Source organism: Ursus americanus, chromosome 15 (assembly GCF_024610735.1).
Source record: "Ursus americanus isolate L20-20 chromosome 15, mUrsAme1.1.p, whole genome shotgun sequence".
NCBI lineage: Eukaryota > Metazoa > Chordata > Mammalia > Carnivora > Ursidae > Ursus > Ursus americanus.
The window spans coordinates 37,903,087-37,928,925 of record NC_142141.1 but is presented as its reverse complement, the minus strand read 5'-3'; the positions used below and the strand labels follow the sequence as shown (position 1 = coordinate 37,928,925).

Genomic DNA, 25,839 nt, shown 5'->3' with positions numbered 1-25,839 from the left:
CTGTTTATGTTATCACATCTTATGTGAAGGTCATATCGCCATATACCTGGGCCATGTAGGTGATGAGGTCAAATATTAAAAAGTTTTCACAGTTCACGTTAAGGTCACCAGATAAACAATTGCTATGTAAGCTAGAAGTATTGTGTTACAACACTTTGCTTATGGTTAGCATAATAGCTATGGTTAGCTATTAAAGACAGTGGAAATATAGTGCACCTCTACCAGAATTTTTATTTTCTTTATTTTTTTAATTTTTTTATAATAATTTTTTATTATGTTATGTTAGTCACCATACAGTATATCCTTAGTTTCTGATGTAAAGCTCCATGATTCATTATTTGCGTGTAACACCCAGTGCTCCATGCAATACGTGCCCTCCTTAACACCCATCACTGGCCTATCCCAATCCCCCACCCCCCTCCCCTCTGAAGCCCTCAGTTTGTTTCCCAGAGTCCATAGTCTCTCATGGTTCATTCCTCCTTCTTTTACCCCCCCTTCATTCTTCCCTTCCTTCTCCTACCAATCTTCCTATTTCTTATGTTCCATAAATGAGTGAAACCATATGATAATTGTCTTTCTCTGCTTGACTTATTTCATTTAGCATTATCTCCTCCAGTGCCGTCCATGTTGCAGCAAATGTTGAGAAATCGTTCTTTTTTATGGCTGAGTATTATTCCATTGTATATATAGACCACATCTTTTTAATCCAGTCATCTGTTGAAGAGCATCTTGGCTCCTTCCACGATTTGGCTATTGTGGACAATGCTGCTACGAACACTGGGGTTCATATGGCCCTTCTCTTCACTACGTCTTTATCTTTGGGGTAAATACCCTGTAGTGCAATTGCTGGATCATAGGGTAGCTCTATTTTTAACTTTTTAAGGGACCTCCACACTGTTTTCCAAAGTGGCTGCACCAACCTGCATTCCCACCAACAGTGTAGGAGGGATCCTCTTTCTCCACATCCTCTCCAACATTTGTTGTTTCCTGCCTTGTCAATTTTTGCCTTTGTAACTGGCATAAGGTGGTATCTCAATGTGGTTTTGATTTGAATTTCCCTGATGGCTAATGATTTTGAACATTTTTTCATGTGTCTGTTAGCCATTTGTATGTCTTCATTGGAAAAGTGTCTGTTCATATCTTCTGCCCATTTTTGATTATTTGTTTCTCGTGTATTGAGTTTGAGAAGTTCTTTGTAGATCTTGGATACTAGTCTTTTATCTGTAGTGTCATTTGCAAATATCTTCTCCCATTCCCTGGGCTGCCTCTTAGTTTTTTTGACTGTTTCCTTGGCTGTGCAGAAGCTTTTTATCTTGATGAAGTCCCACAAGTTCATTTTTTCTTTTGTTTCTCTTGCCTTTGGAGATGTGTCAAGAAAAAAAGTTGCTGTGGCCAATGTCAAAGAAGTTGCAGCCTATGTTCTCCTCTATGATTTTGATGTATTCCTGTCTCACATCGAGGTCTTTCATCCATTTGGACTTTATCTTTGTGTATGGTGTGAGAGAGTGGTCAAGTTTCATTCTTTTGCATGTAGCTGTCCAATTTTCCCAGCACCATTTATTGAAGAGACTGTCTTTTTTCCACTGGATGTTTTTTCCTGCTTTGTCAAAGATTAGTTGCCCAAAGAGCCGAGGGTCCATTTCTGGGTTCTCTATTCTGTTCCATTGGTCTATGTGTCTGTTTTTGTGCCAGTACCATGCTGTCTTTGTGATCACAGCTTTGTAGTACAGCTCGAAATCTGGCATTGTGATGCCCCCAGCTTTGTTTTTCCTTCTACCAGAATTTTTAAATACTTAGAGCCTCTTCATGGTTTCATAAAATAGATTTTATTTATGGCTTCATCTTGAGGAACATGAGTGATGATTTCTAACTTGTCTAAAATCTGACGTGTTTTTTACTGAAAATAAAACTCATCTTATTGAACATTCTACTCCCTGGGAAAATGTTTCTCATCTCTTTAAAATTGGATACTCGGGTTTGATCAAAAAGGATAGAGAATTTATTTCTGAACAACCTGTTGTATGGCCAGTCATATCAAAGGAGGAAAGATTCTTCTCTTGCCACCCAAAAAATTAACTTCCAAATCTTAAAATTGTGTATTTGGTTTAAACCACTGACATTTTAAAAGAATTCATGCATTTTCTTAAAGGTTAGAAGAAATGTTAAGGTTCACATTGGACTTTGATAAATGCTAAAAATTCAGATGTAAAAAGAAAAATTTGAGATGCTACGTCTATGTTTCTATTTCTACTCTTTTTATTTCTAAACAAGGAAGAATAGCTCTATACTCTGGACCTGAAAGACCCGAATACATGTAGGAATCTCTGCTGACTCTAGAAGGTACTTCTGTCAGAGGGGCTAGACAGACATTTTTTAAGCAGATTCCTTTATTTTGTTTTCCTAGTTCTTTTGGAATGCATGTGCGTGCAGTTTGAAATGAGAGACAGACAAAACAGACTTCTCTTTTGGACAGGGTAAAATAGATTAGTGAATAAGAGCAAAGCACTTAAAAGGTTAGTGATGAAATAATTTGGAATATTGAGCCAATTGGATAATTAAATTATCACTTCCAGTCCAGTAACTTAACAATTCAAGTCTCCCTGCATTGACAAAAACAAAAACAAGATCTCTTCTGAACCAAGTGCAAAATGAGGATAAATGTGTTACCTTGATTACAGCGGGGATTTGTGTGCATTTGAAACACTTGTACCCCATACTTACCAAAATATTTTACTCTTGTGCTCTACTGCATAGAGGAAAACGCACAGTTGTGGGGTTTTTTTTTTTTAATTCTAATTCTACTCTGAGCAAAAAGTCAAAGGAAGATTCCAAATTAAAGTATAAATTCTCGGTATTTTGCCCAATCTGAAATGATTTATTACCCGGCCAAAAAAGACATTTTGACTTAGCTGAGGCACAATAATGAGAGCGCCTCGGGAAACTGATTATTATTCTTATGTTTTCAAATGTCTTCTGTTTTCTAAAGGTTACAGTTTTAAATAATATGAATAAAATGATTATATAAATATCCATTTTTGTTCTGTTTTAGCAAAAGAAACAAAATCCCTGTCATATAACATAACTGGAAAAATATTTTTCATTATACCATAGGCATAATAGGACATAAAGCATTTACTGACATCCTGCTGGATCTGGTAACTCTGAACCTTGGAACAAACTGCTTACCTAGCAGCTGGATGCACCTCACTCAACCCGAAGTAAGCTTCCGTTTTGTTTGGGTGTCAAAACTCTGAGAATTCTTCTTATTTGATTAAGTCAATAGTTTTAAATCATCAGTACTTGCAGTGTCTGACATTTAGTGGGCAATCAATAAACCTTGAATGAAGAACAAATGAGCTCGAATCTAAGATACACTATGCGTGTGTCCAGCATTGAAAGAATATGAATGATGGCACTGACAGTCAATGAAACATTATAGAGCCTGGGAGGCTCAGCCTGGGCGTTTGTATCTGCTGCTTCTAGAGGGAGTGATCCTGACTAGTAACAGTAGATGATTCTGGCGGTTCTTGCTTTTCAACATCATCTGTTCCTTAAGAATGTACCAGAAAATAAAATGGTTATAGTATTTCCCTCCGGGCTGTAGAGCCCTTGCACAGCCACTTCTAGAATCTGTATCCTCCGTCTGTTGAAAAGGTAGAGTCACGGAGTCCCATGTGTAAATTTGTTGTGTAACAGTAAGTAAGCAAAAACCCCAAATGTCAAGGAAGCAAAAAGTGAAACCGGGTCTAAGTTCTGTCTAGTGTGGATCGGTTGGTAGAACCTGAGGGAACAAGCCTGAGAACTGACTCTCTTCACCAATATAAACTCCTCCTCCCTTCATCTGAATGTCTCATGAAGAAACATGAACTGAGAGAGTTTTAAGATAGAGGCATACAAACATTCCAATGGCATTCCCTGTTTTCTTCTAGTTGCAGGAGTTAACATCTTTATTAATAATAAACTCGGAGTTTGTGGACTGGCGGAAATTCCTATTAGTAATCTCGATGCCTTGGATCATCCCCAGGGAGGAAGAGCTCCTCGAGACCCTGCAGAGGTTCAAGGCCGTGGATGAAGAGCAGTTGGGCACCATCACTTTTGAGCAGTATATGCAGGTTGCTACCAGGGCCTGGTGGCACTAATATTACTGGAGTACTTTTGACCTAAGAAATGTATTACTTACTGATGTCACATTGCCAGGTCTCGGGCGAGTATTCTGCCCCGTGGCTGTCCATGTCTGGACACCCAGAAGCAGTGCAGACACTGTCCAAGTCCCAGGTGGAAGTCTAGCTTCCAACCCTAGGGAAAGGGTCTGGAAAAAGTCAGAGCTGCGAGGAGAACCAAGAGCTCTGAAAGAAGTCACATCAACTTCATTGTCCTTCTCCTAACTCCTACACAGTGGTCCTTAACCTTGGCTATAAATTAGAATCACTGCAGAGCTTTTAATACGTGTAATGCCCAATACCCAATACTCCGGGAGTAGTAACAACAGTACTACTCAGGGAAATGAACCCAGGGAAAGGGGAAGAGCTTTTTTTTTCCACTTGGTCATGAGCGTGGTGAATGGTGAGATAGTTTTTGACAAGTTAAGTTTGAAATGTCTGTGAGCAATGCAGACAGAAGCATCCAATCTGATACAGCAGATGCCGAACAGATTGCGAGTCACTATCATGTAGGCAGTGATTAAATTTCTGAATAGACGAGATACCCCAGGGAAGTGTAGAAAGTGATGAATAACTCAGTAACATGATACCTGGCCATTGGCCTGGGCAGGTAGGCTACATAACAGGTGACCTTTTCCAAAGCAATTTTGGTAGAGTACAGAATCCAGATTGCAGAGAATTGATGATATGAATAGGTCTCTAGAAAGTGAAGATAAAAGTCAATTCATTTTTTAGAAGTTTGAGTAAAGAAGGAGAATGAAACCCCATAACTAAGAGGGCCTGAATTACTTATTTTGTGTCTACTAATTGAAATCATCTTATTGCTCATCATTTCACATTGCTGGTAGACACAAAAGATGAAAGTGATTATAAGGTTCTAATTTTGAAATAGGGTAACACTCTTTCGGTGCCTGTATCTTGCGTATATTTCAATATCGAAAGAGCACATCCCTTCCTGCTTCTCTTTTTGTCCTTAATTAATGGATGGCGTGCATGTAGACAGCCCTGATGTCCTCATGCTCATGCTGTCGAGCCAGAGGAAATAATACTTGAATATAAGGAGTTTTCCTTCAAGGCTGGTCAAGATAGGTGCTTGGCTGATTGGGCTTTGATATATTTGCTTCCCCAGTAGAGCAATTTATAGATACTACTATCACTGACCTCAACTTAAAACTTGTAAAAATGATTTGGCTAAAAATAAAAACAGAGCAAAATTTACTCTATTTTCATCATTGGCTTAAGATTTTAATAAGTGAGCACTTGCGAAATTACCCACCCTCACTACAGTCTGTGCCGATTACCACAGGATATCAATTTAAACACCCTTTTGTACAAACGTGAGACGAACAAAGGATGTTGGCAATTTTTACCAAAATGCTGAGCCAAAACCAGAAAGCTCCTTTATCAAAAGTGTAAATTTCTTAGAGAAAGTTGGCCGCTGCATTTAAAAGAAAGAAGTACTTATTTGAACACCTCCTGTGTTTGGGGAGCAGTCGATTTCTGAGCTCAGCACTCTCCCCCGCCCACCCAATTCCCAGTCCAAAGGAGCCCCAGATAAGGCCATTTGGAAAAGCCCACTTGGTCATCCCACATGACTTTCAGAGATTTCCAACACTTGCCAGCTCTCACACACACACAACAAAAACAAAACCAAAAAAAAAAAAAAAAAAGATTATATGGCACAAGCCAAAACCACTTCTAGAGCAAAATTTTATGAGATTTGTAAAAATGCTACATTAGAAGAGTAAGATAGCGTAACACACATGGCTGAAATGGAGTTCTCTGGGAGAGGAGGTCTTTCTACACTGCTTTTTATTTTGTTTGTCTTTTTCTTTTCTTTTGACTAATTGCAAGTTCGCCTCGACAGCCACTTAAGAGTGTGCTGATTCCCGCAGCTTCTAAAATGGAATGAGATTGTTGGTGAAGTCAGCCGGCTATGTCCCTGGGCTGAGCTGTGCGAACATAAAAGCCTGTTTGCCCTGTACCCCCAGCCCTCCCGCAGCTGTCACATGCTTGCCTCCACTGTATGAGGAGGCCGAGCCACTCTGTGTGGGATTCTGTGATAGTGAACCCTCAGCTCATCTTCTGTCGGTGACAACGCATGTGATTACAGGCTTCATGAGTCAGATGTTCTGGGATCCAAACAACACCTCACTCATTCTTTAAGGAAAAGTAAAAAATGAAACAAAATAAAACAAACAAAATAAAACTTTAGCCATGATGTGGGAAACAAAGGCAGAAGAAAAATTATTAAATTTCCTTACTACTTACAGCCCATGGACACGTCCTTGAAACAGGCAGAGTGACATTCCTCTAGGAACTCTGCTGTCTCCATGTTAATACTTTGCTGAGGGCAAAAGGCAATCTTAGCCCAACCCCCAGGACCCTGTAAGTTTACTTTAACATATAAAATAAAAATTCCTTTGGAAACTTCCTTTATCTCAACGCCCCAAAATACACATTAGCAATCATCCCCCAAGTATATGACCTGCCCATATGCATCTGAAGGGTCTCGTGACTGAGTTTTTACTTAGCAGTAATAAATGACCTTCCCTAACAATAGCTAGCCCCCTCAGGATCCTGGAAACCTTGATTCCAAAATACCCGGGAGGCTTACACTACCCCCAACCCCCTCCCAACTTGAAAGTATATGATGGGCCATTTCTCACCCTTGGGGGCTTCATCTCCTTATAAGTTACCCAGTGCCATTCCAGCCTTTCCTCAAAGCACAGGTGATCCTTGGAAGGAAAGAAAGCATAGAGCGTAGGCCAGAATCAGGTTAGGCAAGCTAGTGGCTCTTGGCAATAGACAGTGATGAGAGTAGGTTGTCACTCTGGAAGACGGTAAGAGAGTTAGACCTGGGAACAAAACGCATATGTATATGAAGTGCTTACCATGTACAAAAATGAAGGTGGAATGACAAATTCTTTAAAGCCAAGGAATTTATACCTGACGTTCAACAGCAGACATGAATGGCAACACCTAAAGGAATGGACTCAGTGTCCCTTGTGTGGTACAAACACATCAAATTGGAGTTCAGAGGCAAGATCAAGGAGGGGATCTCTAAGGAGGTGTGATCAGAACAGAGCCTGTGCAGGTTTACATGGATAGACAAGAAGTTGCATCTGGTAGGATGGGTGGTGTGAACAGAAGAGCAAGAGTAGGAAATGGTTCCAAGCAGAGAATATGACAGATTAAAGTTTTGAGGAAATTGATACGGTTGCATGGCACAAGCTGAAACAAATAAGAAGGAGACTGAAAACAAAAATGACCCAGAGCTTACTGGGATGGGCTCCGACAGAAGTAAAGGGGCTCTACCCCAGGGTGGCAGGAGTAGGGAGGGAAGGAAGGGAGAGAAGGGGGAGACATTGCCAAATAGAAATTGGAGGATTCGATAATTGATATCACATATGGGTTGAGAAACAGGGATGTCATTGGGAAGTAGGCCATTGAGTGCTTGAGTCAGTCAGTCACTCACTCAACAAAGATTCTCCCAACAAGGTGCTCCAGCACCACACTAGGCTCTGAGAATCGATAGCCACACGAACAGGACACGTGGAATGTGAGCTATTGTTATAAGTTAAGATCCCTCCAGAATGTTGTCATGCATACAAAATGTAGAGCAGTGACCTCCAAACTCATCACATGCTCCGACGCTAAAATATAGCTTGCATCCCCGGTATGTGGATTTTCATTAATAAATTACACATGTGTACTACTGCACTGATACATTATTTATATTATCAAATTTTTAAGAATAAAAATTACGTAAGAATGATATCAAAATATGTGTAAATGGAAGTTCAAGGATTTTCTCCTGCATCCTCCTGGTTTTTGAACCCTATTTTGGAAACCACTGCTCTAGATAATTGAACAAGACAGCTTCAATCCCTGTGGCTTTTAAAGGAGTGATATTTTAATAACTTTCATTTTTATTTTTTGTATAGGCTGGTCTGTGGTTTACAATAGATGAAGATACAAGAATTCCAGAAAATCCTCTTGAACCCCTGCCATTCAATAGGCAAGAGCATCTTATAGAGGTAATTACTGAGATCCTTAAAAAAAGTTACTACTATAACACTGGTAATTTCGTTGTCTTTTCTTCCACTGGTGTAATTTGTTTTGGATTCCAACCCCCCCAGCCCCCAGTTCCTTTGCTGTATCCTCAGAATGTAGACTTTAATGGTTATAAGGTGGCAGCACAGTAAAGTTCTGGGGGAGAACACGGGGACCAAAATATTAGACAGAGTCCCACTGTTAACTCTCTGTGTGATCTTGAACAATTTTCGGAAGCCCTCGGGTCTCACTTTCCTCATTTGTCAAAGTTGCTCAACACATTTGTCTCTGAGGGTCCTTCCAATCTGAAAGCTTAGGATAAGAATTGTCATTTTACCAACACAGTAATCCCCCCTTAGGATACATCCCAAGACCCCAAACCTATGCCTGAAATTGTGGGTAGTCCTGAACCCTATATATACTGTTTTTATAGGTTAAACTTATAAATTAAGCACAGGAAGAGACTAGCAGTAATAGCTAACAATAAAATAAAACAATTATAACAATATTCTGTAAGGAAAGTTATGTGAGTATGGTCTCTCTCTCTCTCTCTCAAAAATTTGTTATTGTGCTTTACTCACTCTCTTCTTGTGATGACATGAGATGATAAAATGCCTGTGAGGAGATGAAGTGAGGTGAATGACATAGGTGTTGTGATGTGGTGTTAGGCTACTATTGGCCCTCTCGTGATTCATCAGAGGGAGGATCATCTGTTTCCGGACTGAGGTGGACCACAGTGGACAGTGGGTAACTGAAACCACAGAAAGCAAAACCACAGATAATGGGGACTACTGTATATGTTTTTGTCCATTTCTCTTTGATTTTGATTTACTTGAACAACATACCAAGGGTTCCATAAGTATTGCCCACGACCCGTCTGATTATTATTATTATCAATATTATGATTGCCAATAATGGTATTATTAGCCTCTATCCCTGAGCCCACAATAGAAAGCAGGTCCTTAATACATGTAAAGTACTCTGACTTCAGTGTATATGTTTATAAAAATATCCCTAACACAACCAAGCTCAGTAGGATATGAGAGAAGTTGAATGGTGGATTTAGACAGCTCAGCAAATTAAGTGTATCGATGGTCCAATTTCCAGCCAGCTATTAGTTTAAAACTGCAGTACAAAATTGAACATGACTGCAGTTATAGCCCTAAAGTGAGCAGTTCCCTTCAATCGGATGCCTAGTATCAGAGCACCTCTCCCATGCCAGCAGGAGAACAGGGAAGAGAAGGGGGTCAAGGCATCACCAGAGTCCAAGACCTGAAACGGGCAGGTGTGGGGACAGTCTTTTGTCTTGCTTGTGGTGGGAGTTTTCAATGTGACACTGGAGGACCGAGACCAACCTTGTAAAGCCTTTGGAAGGTCATTTTCTATATGACTTTGTGAACAAATCTGCCAGCAATAAACAGGTTCTTCTGTGATGAAACCGGCACTCTGGATGTGATGTCAAGTCAAAGCACTTTCCTTTTCAGGCAGAGGTTTTAGAAACGTCGATTGAGGGCAGAGCCCTTCAGTTGCCCACCCAGCAGCTAATGCCAGCAGACAGACAGTGCCCTGAGATGGTGCCCTGACGACAGCTAGGCAGTGAAGCAGAAAAGGGCCTTTGGGTGCCAAGGAAGGGAGTGGCTCCCAACTCTTGGTGCCCAGACTGCTGGAAAATGCCTTGGAGGCACTGAACAAAGTTGGCAGCAGACGCAGGACCATGAAGCCTGGGAAAGAAGTGGGGCAAAGGATGGCTGACCTCTGTGTGTGTGTGTGTGTGTGTGTGTGTGTGAGCGTGTGCACATGAGTGTCTGCGCAGAGGACAGAAAGGAGTGGTGTTTCCCGCCCCTCACTGACTCAGAGACTGGATGCTCCAGATTACGTAAGTCTCAGTGCTCTCAAACTGGGATTCAAAGCACGGATTCCAATGCTTGCAATGTCAAGGTCCTGATGAAGTTACCTGACCCTCTGTGCCTTGGTTTATTTTAGTCCCTCTCCGGCGGGGTTGTGCAGACAGTGATTGGCACATAGTAAGCCCTATGTGTTACCTAAACAGAAGCTAGCCATGCTAACTATAGTGGTTGAAGAATGGCTAATGGTTAACATGCTAGAGAAAGGTGGGCAAAGAGAAAAGATAAAACAACAAAACAAATTTACCCCTTCGACTGTAATTAAGAATAGGAAAGACCAAATTGGGGAGGGGGCGGGGAATGCCCCATGGAGAGGAAATTCTGAGGGTCGGGAGCCCTGGGCTCTGTCCCCAGTTCTGTCATGACTCACTGTAGGATGCTGAGCAGGTCCCTTCACTCCGAGGGACTCTACACCCTCTTAAGAAGAGGACTTGGACTACAGTCTCAGGTCCCACCCAAGTCTCCCGCTTTGTCACTTGTGCTCTCTGTGACCCAGGGCCTGCCTCTGAGCCACACTGGCAGGGACTCCTGGAGATAGGCCATTAGCACTGTCCATGGGCTTGAATGACCCCAGAGTTCCAGGCACTGGATGGAAGGCCCCGTTGCATCCAAGAAAGGAACCCTGAGACGTGTCTGTGTTTCAATCACAGTGCTGTCCTCCGACAGTGACAGTGTGCTTCATGATGACTGACAACGTTCCACAGGTCATGTCCTGGCTTCTCAGCTTGCTACACGCTCAATGCCAAGAGCAACTATTCCAGTATTTTAAAATCCTTAGAGATTTCCCGAGAAAAGGCAATTTCATTTTGCCATATTCAAATTCATAGGTGTTACCTTAATCTCGCCACAGCTTCTGTTCATGTGAAATCCTTCTATTACTTCGGGCTGGTAATATTGGTTGAGGCCAGGTTTGAAATACTAGCTGTTTGTTAACAGATCCCAAATGCCTATTTTCATCTCAAACTTCCCTTGCAAACCTCCTACATGCAAATACTCATTCGATATCTCCACTTGAATATTCTAGTAGTTATTTCAAACTCTCCGTGTCCAAAGCTGGGTACCTGAGCTCCCATCCCCGCCACCCCACCGTTCCCATCTTCACCCAAGGCCCTCTCCTCTCAATCTGTGGCAACTCTGACCATCCAGTTGCCAAAGCCCAATGACTCATCCCCAAATCTTCTCTTTCAAACCTCACATTCAATCCCTCAGGAAATCCTGGTAGTTCTAGCTTCAAAATATACTGAGGATCAGACCTCTTCCTCTAAGCCCCATGGCCATCACTGGAATAAGCCACAGTCAGCCTCACCTGGATGACTGCAACGGTCTCATGATGGGTCTCCCTGTTTCTCCCTTGTCTTGGTTCAGATTACAGGCGGATCATAGCAGCCTCCACTCACACGCTCCCATGGCTCTGCATTTTCCTCAAAGGAAGAACCCAAATCCTCAAGTAGGCAGCCTGGCCTTGACCCTTGCTCCCTCTCCCCTCATCTCCTGCCATTCTGCCCTGGCCCATCTGTTTCGGCCGCACTGGCTTGCTTATGGAGAAACCACGCGTGGTGCGCCCCTGCCTTAGGACGCTGGCCTCAGCAATTCCTTCTGCCTGTGATGCTCTTACCTTGATGTGCTCCCTGGCTAACTCCCTCCAATCTTTGTTCAAATTATACCTTCTCAGTTGTGCAGTCTGCCCCCTTCCCCACTCTTCACTCCCAATTCCTCCTTTCATGACCTACTTTTTGTGCGTTTCCATAATCACTGCCTAATTTACCTAATTTATTTTATGTATTCTTTATTGTCTGCCTTTCCCTTCTAGAAAATAAGCTTTTCAAGAGCAGGCATTTTTATCTCTTTCTTAGTGAATGCATTTTCAGCACCTATAATAGTCCATTCCTAGCACATCATAGATGTTCAGTAAATACTTGCCAATACCCATTCATTAGCTCACAGTTTCTGTGAATCAGAAGTCCAGGCGTGGCTTAGGTAGGTCCTCTGCTTGGGTCTCACAAGGCTGAAATCAAGGCATCAGCTGCAATTGCAATCTCATCCGAGGCCAATTCCGAGATTGGTTCCAAGACTGGCTTCCAAGATGGATTACTGGCAGGATTCAGATCCATGCAGTTGTAGGATGGAGACCTTCAGCCGTGAGAGGCTGCCTGTTGTTCCCTGCCACTTGACCCTCTCCACAACTGGACAGTTTGATTTTTCATGGCTAGAAGGAAAGCATCTCTCTGGCTTTAAATCTCTCCCTAAGTTCTGGGTCCTTTTTAAAAGCGTTCTCCTGATTAGGTCAGGCCCAAGGGTAGGCTTCATTTTGATTAACTCGAAATCAACTGATAAAAGACTTTAATTACATCTGCAAAATCTCTTTACCTTTGCTATATAAGGTGACCTACTCATGGGAATGGCTTTCCCATCACAGTCACAAGCCCTACCCACACACAAGGAGAGGAGATTATACAAGATATATATGCCAGGGGGGTGGGAACCTTTGAAACTTTCTGAGAATTCTGCCTACTACAATATTTCAAATGATCTTAGGAACACGGCAAGCCTTACCTTTTATGAATGCTTTTTCCATTGACTTAAAATCAAGCCTGTATAATTACAGAAAGAGTGCACCTATCAGCTTATTTCATTTTTGCACATCTTTTTTTCAAGATAGATTATTTAGTTGCTTTGTTAAGGGAAATAATGATGTATTGCGCCTGCATAACATTCATAAGAGCAGTTCAGTGGAAATCGTAATGAAGTTCAACAACTCCTGTGAAAGAAATGGAAGCTAGGCCCTCCGGGACCCTGCAGTGGTTATCTGTTAGTGTTAGTCTCCCTCCTACTCCTAGTCCTGCTGGCAATCCCTGAAGTAACTGAGAGGCAAGAGGGGACAAAGAAAACACAAAGTCCTGAAGGAACCCACCAGCTGGATCATAAAAAAAAATCAAAGGATGCCTTACTGTCAAAGAGCGTTTTTAAGAATCTCAGGGTAGCTCTGTGCCTGGCTTACAACAGACGTACAACTCCATTAACTTTGATAAACTGACTGAATGAATGAACTTGCAGATTCCACTGACCTCTAAGACTCTTTCCTGCTTTGCAGCATAATAGATTTTATGTAGTCGCCTATCAAAGTGATTATTATTTAAATTTTTATTGAATTTGTCAAGTAGCAGAAACTTATTCTCCCAAGTGTCTAACTAAATTTGTTCATAGTTGTAAGGATCATGGGTAATAGAGAATAGCTTGGTATCTATGGATCTAGGCATTTGGGCACTTGCTTCTCAAAGCGGAAGCCAGGACCAGTGACATTAGAATCACCTAAGATTTGCCATACGTGCAGAACCTTACACCATTCCAAAACCATCTACTTCATCAAGCTCATGAGGGAAGCTGGTCTCCTCTTCAAGCAGGGCCATGGAGCTGGTTAGGTGCTTAGGTGTGACCTGTGAGTCCCAGGGTTTGAGCTGCTTTGTCCGGCCCCAGGGGGTATTGGATTCCCATGCACTAACTTCTCCCACTGCCAGATGCACAGCACGCTGCAAATGGAGCTGACTTGCAGTGCAGTCTTCTAGAGTGAGAGAGAGATTGCCCAAAAACCCGATATGCGGTGATTAGCGCACTCTCTTCCCCAGCGTGCATCCACCATGGAAAGTCACGTTACTGTCAACAGGTGAAGTATGGAGCTCAGAGCGGTGTTGGCCCGTTGAAAGATTTCAATGGTTAGACCCCCATGACTTTGGGCAACATTTCCCCCTGTCTCCACCCCCCACAGGGATGCCTCCTGGAAGCTCTATATTTGTGAGTCAGAGCCCAGGTTGTCAGAGTGGTGATAAGGATAGACAGATGGGGCCTTGCACTGTGCCTCCCTTTTCCTGCTTAAAATGTAGCCCCACCACCTTTATTAGCATATTCTTTCCTAAATATGTTGATACCATTGATTAGCATACAATTTTCTTTAACATTAGAATTTTGAACCTTACTTACTCTGTTTTTTAACTTAGCATACTCTTCAGTGAATACCATTCATTGTATATTATGTTTACTGATTCAATCCTCAGAAAGTGGCCTTATTCCAAAGTACCTGGAAGGATCCTTCGTTGCCTGGCCACCTACTGTCTACCCATTTTAAATCTTTTATCTTTGATTGACATTCTTTTTGTGCGACAGTTTTTCTTTAGGCTATTTGCTGACCCTGAGAAGGATCCACCTCAACTTGACTACACGCAGATGCTGCTTTACTTTGCTTGTGATCCAGATGCTGTGGAAGGCGTCTACAGGGCCCTCAGTGTGGCCATCGGGACTCATGTCTTCCACCCAATCGAAACAACTCCTGTTATTACAGAAAAGGTAATTGTGTTCCAGAAATGGACTAGCATTGGGGTCTCCAGGGGGATGCCGGAAGATCCTAAACTTCTAACAACAGAATCCGTTTGTTTCAGCTCTGTTTTTCGGGGTACCTAACACAGCACTTTACACATAGTAGGTATTCAATAAAGCTTTACTCAATTCGATTAAGAACTAGAGACCCACTATCCAAAAAAATACCTTTGTAGTAAAATCAAAATTTGCTCCAAGTTTCTTGGTGGAATCCAAGTTTGTTCTGTAAAGGACAGCCTTCATTTGACATGAAGTGCCGATCCTTATAAATGAAAAAGAAATGGGTATCAATCCAATCTATCTGTCATCCTGTGTGGAAATTGTACGTAAAACAAGTTCAAGCGTCAGATCCCACATATATGTGACACTTGATAGTGTTTCAGGCCAAAGCCCAGCCACCTGAAATCCACAGGTCCCTTGTATCTCCGGCATCCAAAGACAAAGAAGCTTCATAGCTAATAAAACCTCACATTCCCTTTCAGATTTCTAAAGGATTGGCATTCTCTAGCTTTTGGGGGGATGGAAAAGCCCCAGAACAGAGGGCTAACTACCCATGTACTTACTAGATACCCATTTGCATGACTCTTAGCATTCCCCTGACCTTTTGGGGACAGAGCTGTGGTCCTCGTAATGGAACGCTTTTTCCTTTTATGGACACGGAGGAGAGACAGGTACTGCCCAATCCAAACTCTGCAGATGTCCGAGCCACACTTGTTTGCCTTTCATACATGTCTGTCAAAACAGAGTATGCTGGGTTCCCTTAAAAAAAAAAAAGTAGGGGAAGTTTCTGTGACAGCTTTCACATATGCGAAGAAATAGACCCTCTTAGATCTAAATCTTGGCCCTGAGCAACTGCACGAGAGATGTCCTTCCCCTCCCATCAGGGCCAGAGTGAGGTCAGGCAGGTGCCCAGTAAGCTGACCACTCAGGGCTTTTTGACCCTTCAACACTCACACAGTGACAGAAAGTACAGCAAGAAGTGTTTGTTTCACTCCAGAATTCTGTCTTAAACAGTGGAAGGCCAGTTTCAGTTTTCCCAAGTAAATAAGGCGTTAAGATTTGAACTGCCTTTGTTGGGACTGAATTTGCCACTCCCCACTGATGTTCCTGTGTCCCCCTATACGTTGGGCCTCCCCGAGCTAACTCGCATGGATCATGGCCTGCCAGGAGGTCTCAGTCAAATGTCTGTCCTCCAGAACAGCTTCCCTGACCTCAGATGATGTCAGGCACCCCCTGCCATATGTTTCTAGTACATTCTGTGCTTCTTTCAAGGTACTCCTCATAGTAACTACTTCTTCAGATCAGCTTCTTTTCTAGACTTTAAGCACCCTGAGGTCAGGGAGGAGCCATCTGTTTTGTTCTGAACCTGCCATAACCTTGAACCCAAATTACTGGCACAAAGCTCAGCAAAAATTTCATTGAGTCAGTTAATTAATTAATTAACTTTGTAAATCATGCCATCTGCATAGCCCTGTGATCCACAAGGAATACAGAAGATGCCAGATTTGCTCCCCTGAAGGGACTCTGTCTAATTGCCCCATCCGTGCAGAAAAGAATGGGCGAATAATGTCCCAAACATGGACGGAACACAGTATAAAGGACAGATTAACACAGGGCCTTAGTGATCAAAAGCAGTGTTTATGCCTTCTTCTTTCCCACTTCCCTATCATCGTTTTTGCTATTGCTTCCATCTGGAATACCTTCATCTCATCCTGAAGGGTCCAAGGCCTTCCCGGTATCCAAGACCTTTTTCAACCACCAGATGATTCATGAAGACTCCCGCCCTCAAGAGCAACACTGAGCGCTGTCAGCTGAGCCCCCTTATATTCAGACCCTCCCCGGCAGGGCTGAGCACCACTGCATATGCATACATGCATTTATTCAACAAATATTTATCCAGCTTTCCTGCGAACTGGAAACCACCCTTGACCTGGGGATAAAATAAGTAACATAGAGACTACATCATATCATAAAAAATGCTAGAGAAAAAAAAGATTATAGGGAAAAATACAGGAGTCGGGGCGGGTCGCAATGCTGGGAACAACAGCAAGGTAATTGCAATTCTAAGTAAAGACAGCAGTGGATGCCAAAGCCCTAATTCTAAAGACCAGCCATTGTGGTTGGAGAGGAGCGAGCTGGAGGAGAGTAGTAAGAACAAAAAGTGAGGGGAGAGGGCCCTGAGGGCCACTGTAAGGACCTTGGCTTTGACTCTCACAAGAGACGAGATGAGAAGTTACTGGAACAGAGCCATCTGACTTAAAATGTATGGCGATCTCTCTGGCTGCAGTGTTGAGAGCAGACTGTAGTGGGGCAAAGGAGGGAAGTAAGAAGAGCTAGTAATTCAGGCAGCGGTTTGTCTGTCTGTTGAATCCTACTGCTAAATTATTTCTACGTTGAGTTCGGGACACCACGTTAGCTGCCACATAGCAAGTGTTCAATTAGTGTTTGCAAACACGGCGGAAAAGAAGGGAAGAAGAGAGAGGGGAGAGGAATGGAATCCTGTTTCCAAGGTAGGTAGGAGGAGAGCAGACATTCCCAGCAGAGGCAATAGTGGATCCAGGAGGCTGCAACGAGCTGGAAAGTCCAGGAAAAAATGAAGCATGTGCTAGAATTGTTGCTATAGCAACAGACAGCTACCTGGGTGAGTAGCAGCCAGGCCAGCAAGCACAGGAAGGCTCTGCATCCCCTCTGTCCCTAACCCGCTCATTCACAGAAGCTAGTGTCCCACAGGGGAAGCAAGCCCTGGAGTGCTTCTCTCCAGAGCTCTTCTGAGGTCCAAGGACACTGCACAGGAACTGCCCCATAACCACTGCACCACACAGATGGAACCAGGCTGAGGGGCAGGGGGGCAAAGAGCACGCCCGTGACGCACCACACACAGAGGCCTGTTCCTGGCTCCGGGTGAATCTTAGGAGCTTGAGCTTTTGAAATTCAGGATCCACCCCCCTCCCTCATTCTTGCTCACCCCTTATTCTTACTATCCTGCCTCCAATTATGCTACTCTGTTACTGTGCCCTTTCCAGCTGTGTTCTAGTTTCCTGGGCAACCTCTTCCCAGGAAGCCAGAATGAGCCTGCTTAGAAATAACGCCTCCGACAGGTCCACATTCACTCCCAAGACATTAAATCAGATCTCTGCTTTTGCTTTCCGCATAAACAACTGGAAATCTCCCCAATAGTTCATTCTTCCTTACTCCATTTCTGTGACTCATGCTGTTATACTCAATGTGGCACAGACCTTCTGTTCAAATCCATGGCTCCTCGAGTAATTTAAAAGAAACTCAAGAGCGAAGCATTCATGAGTATGCACTAGTCCTAGTGAAGCTCTAAATAAGTTGACATTTGGGAAAATGGTTCATTCTGGCCTGCGTGGTATGGGGTTATGGTGTAGGAATTCAGTAAATTGTAAGCTTGAAACTCCCACATTTTGAAGAGCTTGTTAAAGCATCTTAGCAGAGCATTTGAGATGCTGGCGTTTGAAATAGATAAATTTTCATTCCGTCTTACTCTTTTGACCCTTTGCCCATATTAGTCCCAAGGACTGACCTTTTGTTCTGCATCTGAGATGTGGGACTGAACTGATTGAATGATAGAAATGCATGGCCAGGCACCATTCTGGGGACACATTTGTTGGGAGATCTTGAGCCTCCGAGAGGTAACTGAGTGTGACATCGTGTTTGCTAAAGCCACAGTCTGTCCTGCTGCTCAGATGTTAACGTGACTCACACGGAGTTTTGATGCCACTAGTAATTGCTCATTCAGAAGCACTGACTTTTCTTCAAACTGGCGTCACCAGTTTTGCTCATACACCCACATTCAAAATTGTGATCTTTCAGAGATGTCTGTTGGAGAGAGCCTCTTCTCTTGCACCCTCCACAGTCTCACCAGGACGCTGATCTGGCTCCTTTGGTTCCCATCTCAGCTTCCCCTCTCTCCCTGCCCTCTCACTGAACCGCTAAGTCTATTCTGTCTCAACCCTATGGAGAGCAAAAATAGCAAAAATGGCAAAAGCATCCTTTAATATTAATATGGATTTTTCATTAAAATTTCAAATGTTTAAATCGTAGCCTTTTGGTAACGATTCTTTTGTCCCATGATGATTATATCAGGCCTCTGAAAAGTTAGTCCCTCTCTAATTATGGAAATAGTGCAGAGAGATGAGGCTCTTTCTCTGTTTAATTCAGGTGTCCCCTGCTCTTGGAATCTGACTAGTCATTTGCTCACCCGCAGGTTCTGTCCTTATCATCGTGTCCACGCAGCGTTTATACTGCAGTCGCAATAGCAATCCATTCATCCTGCACAACTCGGCAAGATGTTTTACATCCGGACTGTGTTCATTTCATTATACTAAATGTTCTAATGCCCTGGAAAACTATGGATAGGTAGCCAGTGTGATGATCCCCGAGCTTCCCAGGTGGACACAAAGAGGCCAGTTTCACATTTCTGCACTGTAATATTTCAATAGTTTAAAATAGAGAAGAAGTTGAATGGATAGATAGATGTATACTTAATTCCAAAATCTTCACCTGATAAAGCATTCTCTCGCTCTCTCTCTCTTTCTCTTAGATTAGATTAAATTTCCAATTTCCTTGTATACCAGAGGATACAGAAACCCAACCCATACAGAGCTAAAGCAAATGGAACCCATCTTCGTTACACTGCTCACGGCCCCCACAAATCTCCTAAAGGGACTGGCAACTATCAGAAGCTTAATTTGCTGCTGTACCATAATCCTTTTTTTTTTTTTTAAGATTTTATTTATTTATTTGACAGAAATAGAGACAGCCAGTGAGAGAGGGAACACAAGCAGGGGGAGTGGGAGAGGAAGAAGCAGGCTCCTAGCGGAGGAGCCTGATGTGGGACTCGATCCCGGCACGCCGGGATCACGCCCTGAGCCGAAGGCAGACGCTTAACCGCTGTGCCACCCAGGAGCCCCTACCATAATCCTTTTTATACCTGTGACTTTTATAACTGTTTGGAAAGAATTTGCATGATTAATTCACTTGCACTTAATACTTCTACTGAAGCGAATATTTATAGACATTGGATCCCTACTTTTATTTAAAGCCTAAATTTAGCATTTTTCCCTTCTTGAGATAAAGGAGAACAAATATTTGGGTGTTTTCTGACATCTGACCCATCGACATTCTAAAAACACCCATTTTTCTATGGCAAATCATCAAATATCAATTATCTCATCACGAGACAACACACACACACATAGACACATTTATTACAGTAAATACAACAAATACAAATATGTGGAGTTTTTGGAAAGTACAAAATTAAGTGAAAAAGAAATCACCTGTTCCACTACCACCCGAAGGTAACTATCGTTAACTCTTTACTGTGTCTTCCTTTCATTCACTAACGAGCATAGATATATAAGAAAATGGGATTCTAGGGTATTTATTATTTTCTTTTGTCTTCTTTTTGCACTTATTCTATGAGTGTTTTCTCAGTTCACTAGGTAGTCTTCTAAACCACACTTTTCATGGCAGTATAGTATTCCATCACAGAAATACACTGTAATTTATGTCACCACTTCCCATTTTTGGAATTGCAGATTTTTTGTGTTTGCTGTAACACTGAACAAACATCCATATACAAAAGTCTTTGTGCACACTAGATTTGTAATTACAGGGTCAACAGGCAGGACTATTTTTCAGGCGTTTGATAAATACGAAATTACATCAGAAACAACGTACTCTTTCCCATACTCACAGGGTCAGTGCCTGACTTCATGGCTTTTGGACACATTTCAAGAAGCAGCCATGACAATCCCACCTGACTTTCCACATTCAATTTGTTTTCTATCTTGCCTTCCAATGTTTAGTTGGGTTTAACCTCCAGTATTAAAACAAACATTTCTAAAGCTCTTAGAATCTATCAAGCTTAAGTAACTAACTTGCCATAACCTCTCAACTATAGTCAATTTCCAAAGCAAATCCTTTAAAAATTGACCTTCACGTACAGAAGTCTGACACCAGTTACACTAATTCACTCCAGTATCCATTTATGGAGGAATCCGAGGCGCCTGGCATGCGGTAAACCGAAGCATGTATGGACGTAAGACACACCCCACACAAGGCATCTGTAATCCACAGGCAGAGTTAGTCTAGAATCTTGATGTGATATCCAGTGCAGCTAGCCCATTCTCTTCGATACTTTGTTTGGCTAGGTGGTGGGAGGCACCATCCTTTCATTGCATGAAAAGTATGTGGCAACATTGCTGTGTTCTCAACGTCTCCATTCCTGGAAAGACTTCAGTCTGACTTCATAGTCTCCTCATTTCATCACACAGACCTCCACCTTGACTGACGCGAGTCCGGTTGAGGAATATCCCGAAATCGAGGGAAACTTTGTGAGTGAGGAAAGGGAACTAAGAGAAGACGGGGAGGGAAAGGAAGAAATCCCAGAGAACGCCAACACTGAAAAGATTTCCATGGAAAGACTACTCAAAGTATTCCAAGGAGGAAAGGAAGTACAGGATGCTAACAGATTTGCCAGCCACCTGCAGATGGAGAATGCTTACACAGAGGTTGGTCAGAGTCTTTCATTAAAGGGGCGACCTGTACATAAGAAAAGTTACCCTCAAGTTTTAGCATAGTTTCATGAGAGTACTCTCAAATGTATCATGGTATAGAAATTATGGCAAATTCCTTTATTAAGTAAAATCAGTTTTTAACATCTGCGGGACTATAAAGTTAATTAACTTCATTTTTTTTTCTTCTTGAAAGAACTTCATAAAAGTATTTCGAGACCTTGGTGCCAAGAATCTGGAGCCAGTTGAAGTTGCTGTTCTTTTAAAGCATCCTTTTATTCAAGATCTGATTTCAAATTATTCAGACTATAAAATCCCTGTGAGTATTCCCCAAAAGTGTCCTAATTCAGTTGAGCTCAGGATCGGGACATGGTGGGACATCTCCAATGTGGATTACAGAGATGGGGGGAAAGCTGGAGTCGGCCAAACCAGGGTCAGGAGAAGTTAAGCTGGTAACAGCATCAGCTCAGACAGGCCAGCCCGTGATACCCGGAGGGCAGCAAGGTCAGCGACAGGAGAGGAGCTGGCAGTACTGTGGACAATACCGTCAGCATTATGGAACTGCCTCATCAGTTGGGGCTACTTTGGACCTAAGACAGAAAGCTGGAGGAGATGAGATTAAAGCTGGGTGAGTGGCAGTATTAGTGTTCCGGGTCATTCCAGGCATCTAATGACTGGCCTATGACTGAAGGGTATGGAGAATAGAATCCCCCTTTGCCAAAGAGAACTAAGGAGACCATGACACCCAACCAAGTGCCGGCATAGTCATTGCACTCTAATCACAGCCCACAATGTATGTGTTGTGCATATGGCGAGAGTGCACGCAAAAGACCGGGTGCCAGTTCCATCAGGGAAATACTATGTAAGATGGAGAAACTGAGGACAAAACCCAGCGAGACTGGACCAACTCAGAAGGAGGGAAGGAAGAAAAGAAGAGCTGCACTCCAGAGCTCACAGTAAGCAGCCGTTCTGTACCCCACGTTCTGAACGGTCACCGCAGTGGTGGTGCCTGGTCTCCAACAGCAAGGGCTGAGGCAGGCAGGTTGTGCGCTTGCCCCCCTTTCACAGTGGGGTAAGTGTACAGCCCCTTACATACCAGTTCAGCCCTATAAGACCTCCTTATTTGGCTCCTGCTAGGTGTTTATTGGACTACACGGGATTTGCTGAGTTTAAGATAAAACCACTTTCACTTTGATAAAATGAAGGTCATCTAAGATGTATTACTCCTGACTTCTCAGTGATAACCTTCTATGCCCAGAAATGAGACTATTCCAACTTGAATATCTACAGCCCTGAATTGGTTTGTTCTAAATTGCTGATCTTTTTACATAGGAATTGTATTACGTGTGTTGGTAATCACTGAAATTCATTCTAACAAGCTAGCGGACTCTCATCCAGTAGTGAGGTGAGATTAGAGCATTTTGGAACACAGGCTCAGGAATCAGAAAATCACGGGACTGAATCTCAGCTGTACTAACTAGATCCCTGACTTTCACTTTCTGTTCATCCCAGCTTTCTCATCTGTTAAATGGGAGTAACAGCCGTTACTATTCAAAGGACTGTGGTGAGGATTAAATGAGATCGTGCATAGGAAGCACGTGGCATGGTTCCTGACACTTGGCAAATACTGCAGAAATGATGGCTGTTACGATTACTCTTCACTACTGAGCACTTATTACTGAGGCTGGTAATGTCAGTTTCCATGAGAGACAAAATGAGTACAAAGCTCAATTTCTGTTCTCAAATTCCCCTTCCGTTTGCAAGAGAATTTTTACATGTAAGAAAATAACCAGAGAATGATATATGGTATGCCACCCAAGCACAACATTATAGGGATTCAAAACATAGGACATTTTTTTTCCAGAAGCTGAATCTTCAAAGATGGCCAAGATTGTTGAAAGTGGAGGGACAGGAGAGGACGTGGACATGGATTTGCTGTTGGGGTGGACTGAGGACAGCATCACAGGGAAAAGGAGAGGCCTGTGCAAAAGCGTGAATGCAGGACTGCGTGGGAGGAAGGGGAGCCGGTAGGGCTTCTGAGCAGGGCCATGATGTGACATCAACGTCTTCATCCCGAAGTGTTTGTCTCTTCACCATATCATATCATTAGGTCTCTGCCTTTAATAGGGCTCTTTAAAAAAAAGTTTTGTCTCTTTATATAAATAGGCCAAAATCGCTGGAAACATCATTAGTATCAAAAATGTTTGTATCAAAACTGGAACGTTACATGTCCCTTTCCGGTTTCTTATATCACATATTTTCATTAATAAAGACCAGCCTTCTTCCCCACTTAGGAGGAGGAGGGCACAGGTCAGTGTGACCCTAGAATTCGTGGGGACAGTGGACACCAGCACTAGACAAAGGGGTGGAGAGAGGAGGGTGAGGGAGGAGGGGGGAGAGTTGCCGGTTGCGGGGATCTACCCCCCTTTTGCTTTCCTTTGGGCGGGCGTCACCCTGTATAAGGAATGTTCCAGAGCCGTATGTTAGAATTTATCTTACATTAACTACCAAGAACCAGTAGGAACATAAAACGATGCCACAATTATTTCCTCCCCTAGTGGGAGGAAAACTCCTTACAAAGCCAGGCAATTTGAGAACGTCTTTACTCTGGCCAGACTAAATATGATTAACTTGCAGAGAAGATTCTCTTCAGCGCTTTCCTGAGAAAAGAAAACAGCCAATGGATGACTGCCTTCCAGAGGCAGCCCCTTGAAAAGAATACCTTGAGAAGGTATTCTGACTCCTAGAGAAAGCTGGAGTCCATGGGGCTCTTTTTCACTTACGTATTGCCCTCATTTTGGAAGGAATTTGATCAACTCGCAGTACACCCCGCTACTGACATTTTGGACGGTAGGTCCCTCCGCACAGGACTGCAGCCAGCATGGCAGGATTCTGGGCTGCCGCCTGCTCTCCCCAGGAGCACTTGGACATACTGACTACGGACACCAGCTCTGCACACTCCCCAGATCTCCTCTGTGTGCGGCGTCCCTCCAGCTGGAGCCAGCCAGCGTGGGAGTCTGACCTCCTCCAGTCAGCCAGCCTCCGGGGACCAGCACCATCTGACGCTCCAACAGCAGGAAGACCATTAGCCTGTCTGTCACCCGTCCGGTCTGTCCATTTATTCCTTCATTGCCAGAGTGCTTCTGCAGAGTCGGCTGCTTCAGCTCCCTCCCTCCTGGCCGCCACCTCTCCTCCCTGGCCCTCCATCTCGAATCCATAAGGGGTCGGAGGACTGTATAAATGGGACTCGTTCCTACGACTGCGAATCAGAGAACTGAGACAATAACCTAAAAAGCCTAAGGCCTGATATTCTAAAATGAAAGAGCTCCCCTTTCCAGTAAGAAGTTCTATTCTTATTTTCACTAAGCAAAGAAAAGAAAGAAAGAAAGAAAAGAAAGAAAGAAAGAAAGAAAGAAAGAAAGAAAGAAAGAAAGAAAGAAAGAAAAACAAAAAAGAAAAGAGATAAAAATAAAGGAAAGGAAAAAAAAATCTCTGAAGACTCCGTTTCTGTCAAAGCCATCCTGTCACCATTTCTGCTCCAGATATCCATGTGCGAGTAAATACATCGCATTTTAAAATGAACTTTAACCACAGTGATGTTATTTGAAGATCTTTCAAGATAAGTAGAGCAAAAGCTAGAATGTGGTTTTTCAGGTTAAAATGTTGTTTGCTGTTATAAACAGTGGGGAGTGAAGGTTGTTGCCTGATAGCTCTATGTTTACAAGGTTTGTGTTTGGAAGCAGCAATATTTTAAAATATATGTTTGAGAAAACTGAGTATTCGTAATTATTTTCGTATGTTTTATTTTTGCTCCTATTGGGAGGTGGCCCGACTTTGTGGTTGAGAGAGTGGGCCCAGGAGCCACACCGATTGGGTTCACACCTACAAACTCTGTGACCTGGGGCCAGTGACCTCGTGGTGCCTTGGTTTCCCCATCTGTCGAATAGGGTTACAAACTCTCATAGGGCTCTTGTGTGGAGTAGATGATTTAGTACGTATAAAGTGCTTAAAGGGTCAGTGCTTGGCAGCTAGAAAGCACCCAGTAATAAATGTTAGACATTATGATTATTATTACTCTTGTTACTATTACTGGTTTGCTGGTAGTTGCAGTGCCCAGGAAATATTTCTGAGCCATGTGAAATTATATGTGGAGAAATAAATAAGCTGGGGCATTTCATCTCCTGAATTCAGTGTCTGCTCTTTGAAAAGAAAGAAAAAGGCTTTCATCGTTGCATGCCATGATGACAGAGTCCAAACTGGTGTCCCAGAAATCTCCACGTGACCACACCACCTCTGGGGAAAATCCAGATTTTGTGTTAGATTTTATAGTCATTCAATTAATGTCATTTATTTAACTTCTACTTTCATAGATCTTATACAAAGAGGTCATTTCAAGTAATGTTCCCAAATTATTAAGAAAATGCTTTGGTTAAATAAATGTGGTAAGATCAATGAGGATACTGTAACTGGGTTGTTAGTGAGCAAAGTCAATTAATTTCCCATGACCAATATATTTCCAAATGTAAGTGAACACATGATTTTCTCTACCAACCTAATAAGTGTAGTCTCTTAAAATGAACACATGCTGACTACATGTAAATTATTTTTAGCAAACCTGTAAATCAAGCATATATCCTTGAAATTAAGGTTTCCATTCAATAGAACACAATAATGAATCTTTTAGTGTGAAAATCCAAATCCCACAGGATTTGGGACACAATTAATTACAAGAGGACAAAATACGAATTATTAAGGGTGACTTGAAGGAACTTTCAACCCACTGTACCTTCAGGGTATCTGACTAAAATA

At 42.7% G+C, this 25,839-nt stretch overlaps 1 protein-coding gene across 2 annotated transcripts; it reads left to right on the top strand.

Moving 5' to 3' along the window:
• Positions 1–1,512: 1,512 nt before the first annotated feature.
• LOC148108871 (sperm flagella and cilia-associated protein 2-like) lies at positions 1,513–24,499 on the top strand. 2 transcript variants are annotated; one of them, XM_087867940.1, is made up of 8 exons: positions 1,513–2,340; positions 3,112–3,218; positions 3,930–4,112; positions 8,108–8,200; positions 14,279–14,458; positions 20,791–21,027; positions 21,227–21,349; positions 22,895–24,499. In XM_087867940.1, exons 2-8 carry the CDS (start codon positions 3,198–3,200, stop codon positions 23,024–23,026), a joined length of 969 nt encoding a protein of 322 aa, XP_087724066.1. In that variant the 5' UTR covers positions 1,513–2,340; positions 3,112–3,197; the 3' UTR covers positions 23,027–24,499. The 2 variants fall into 2 exon arrangements, with proteins under 2 accessions (XP_087724066.1, XP_087724067.1); XM_087867941.1 differs by lacking the exon at positions 3,930–4,112.
• Positions 24,500–25,839: the final 1,340 nt, after the last annotated feature.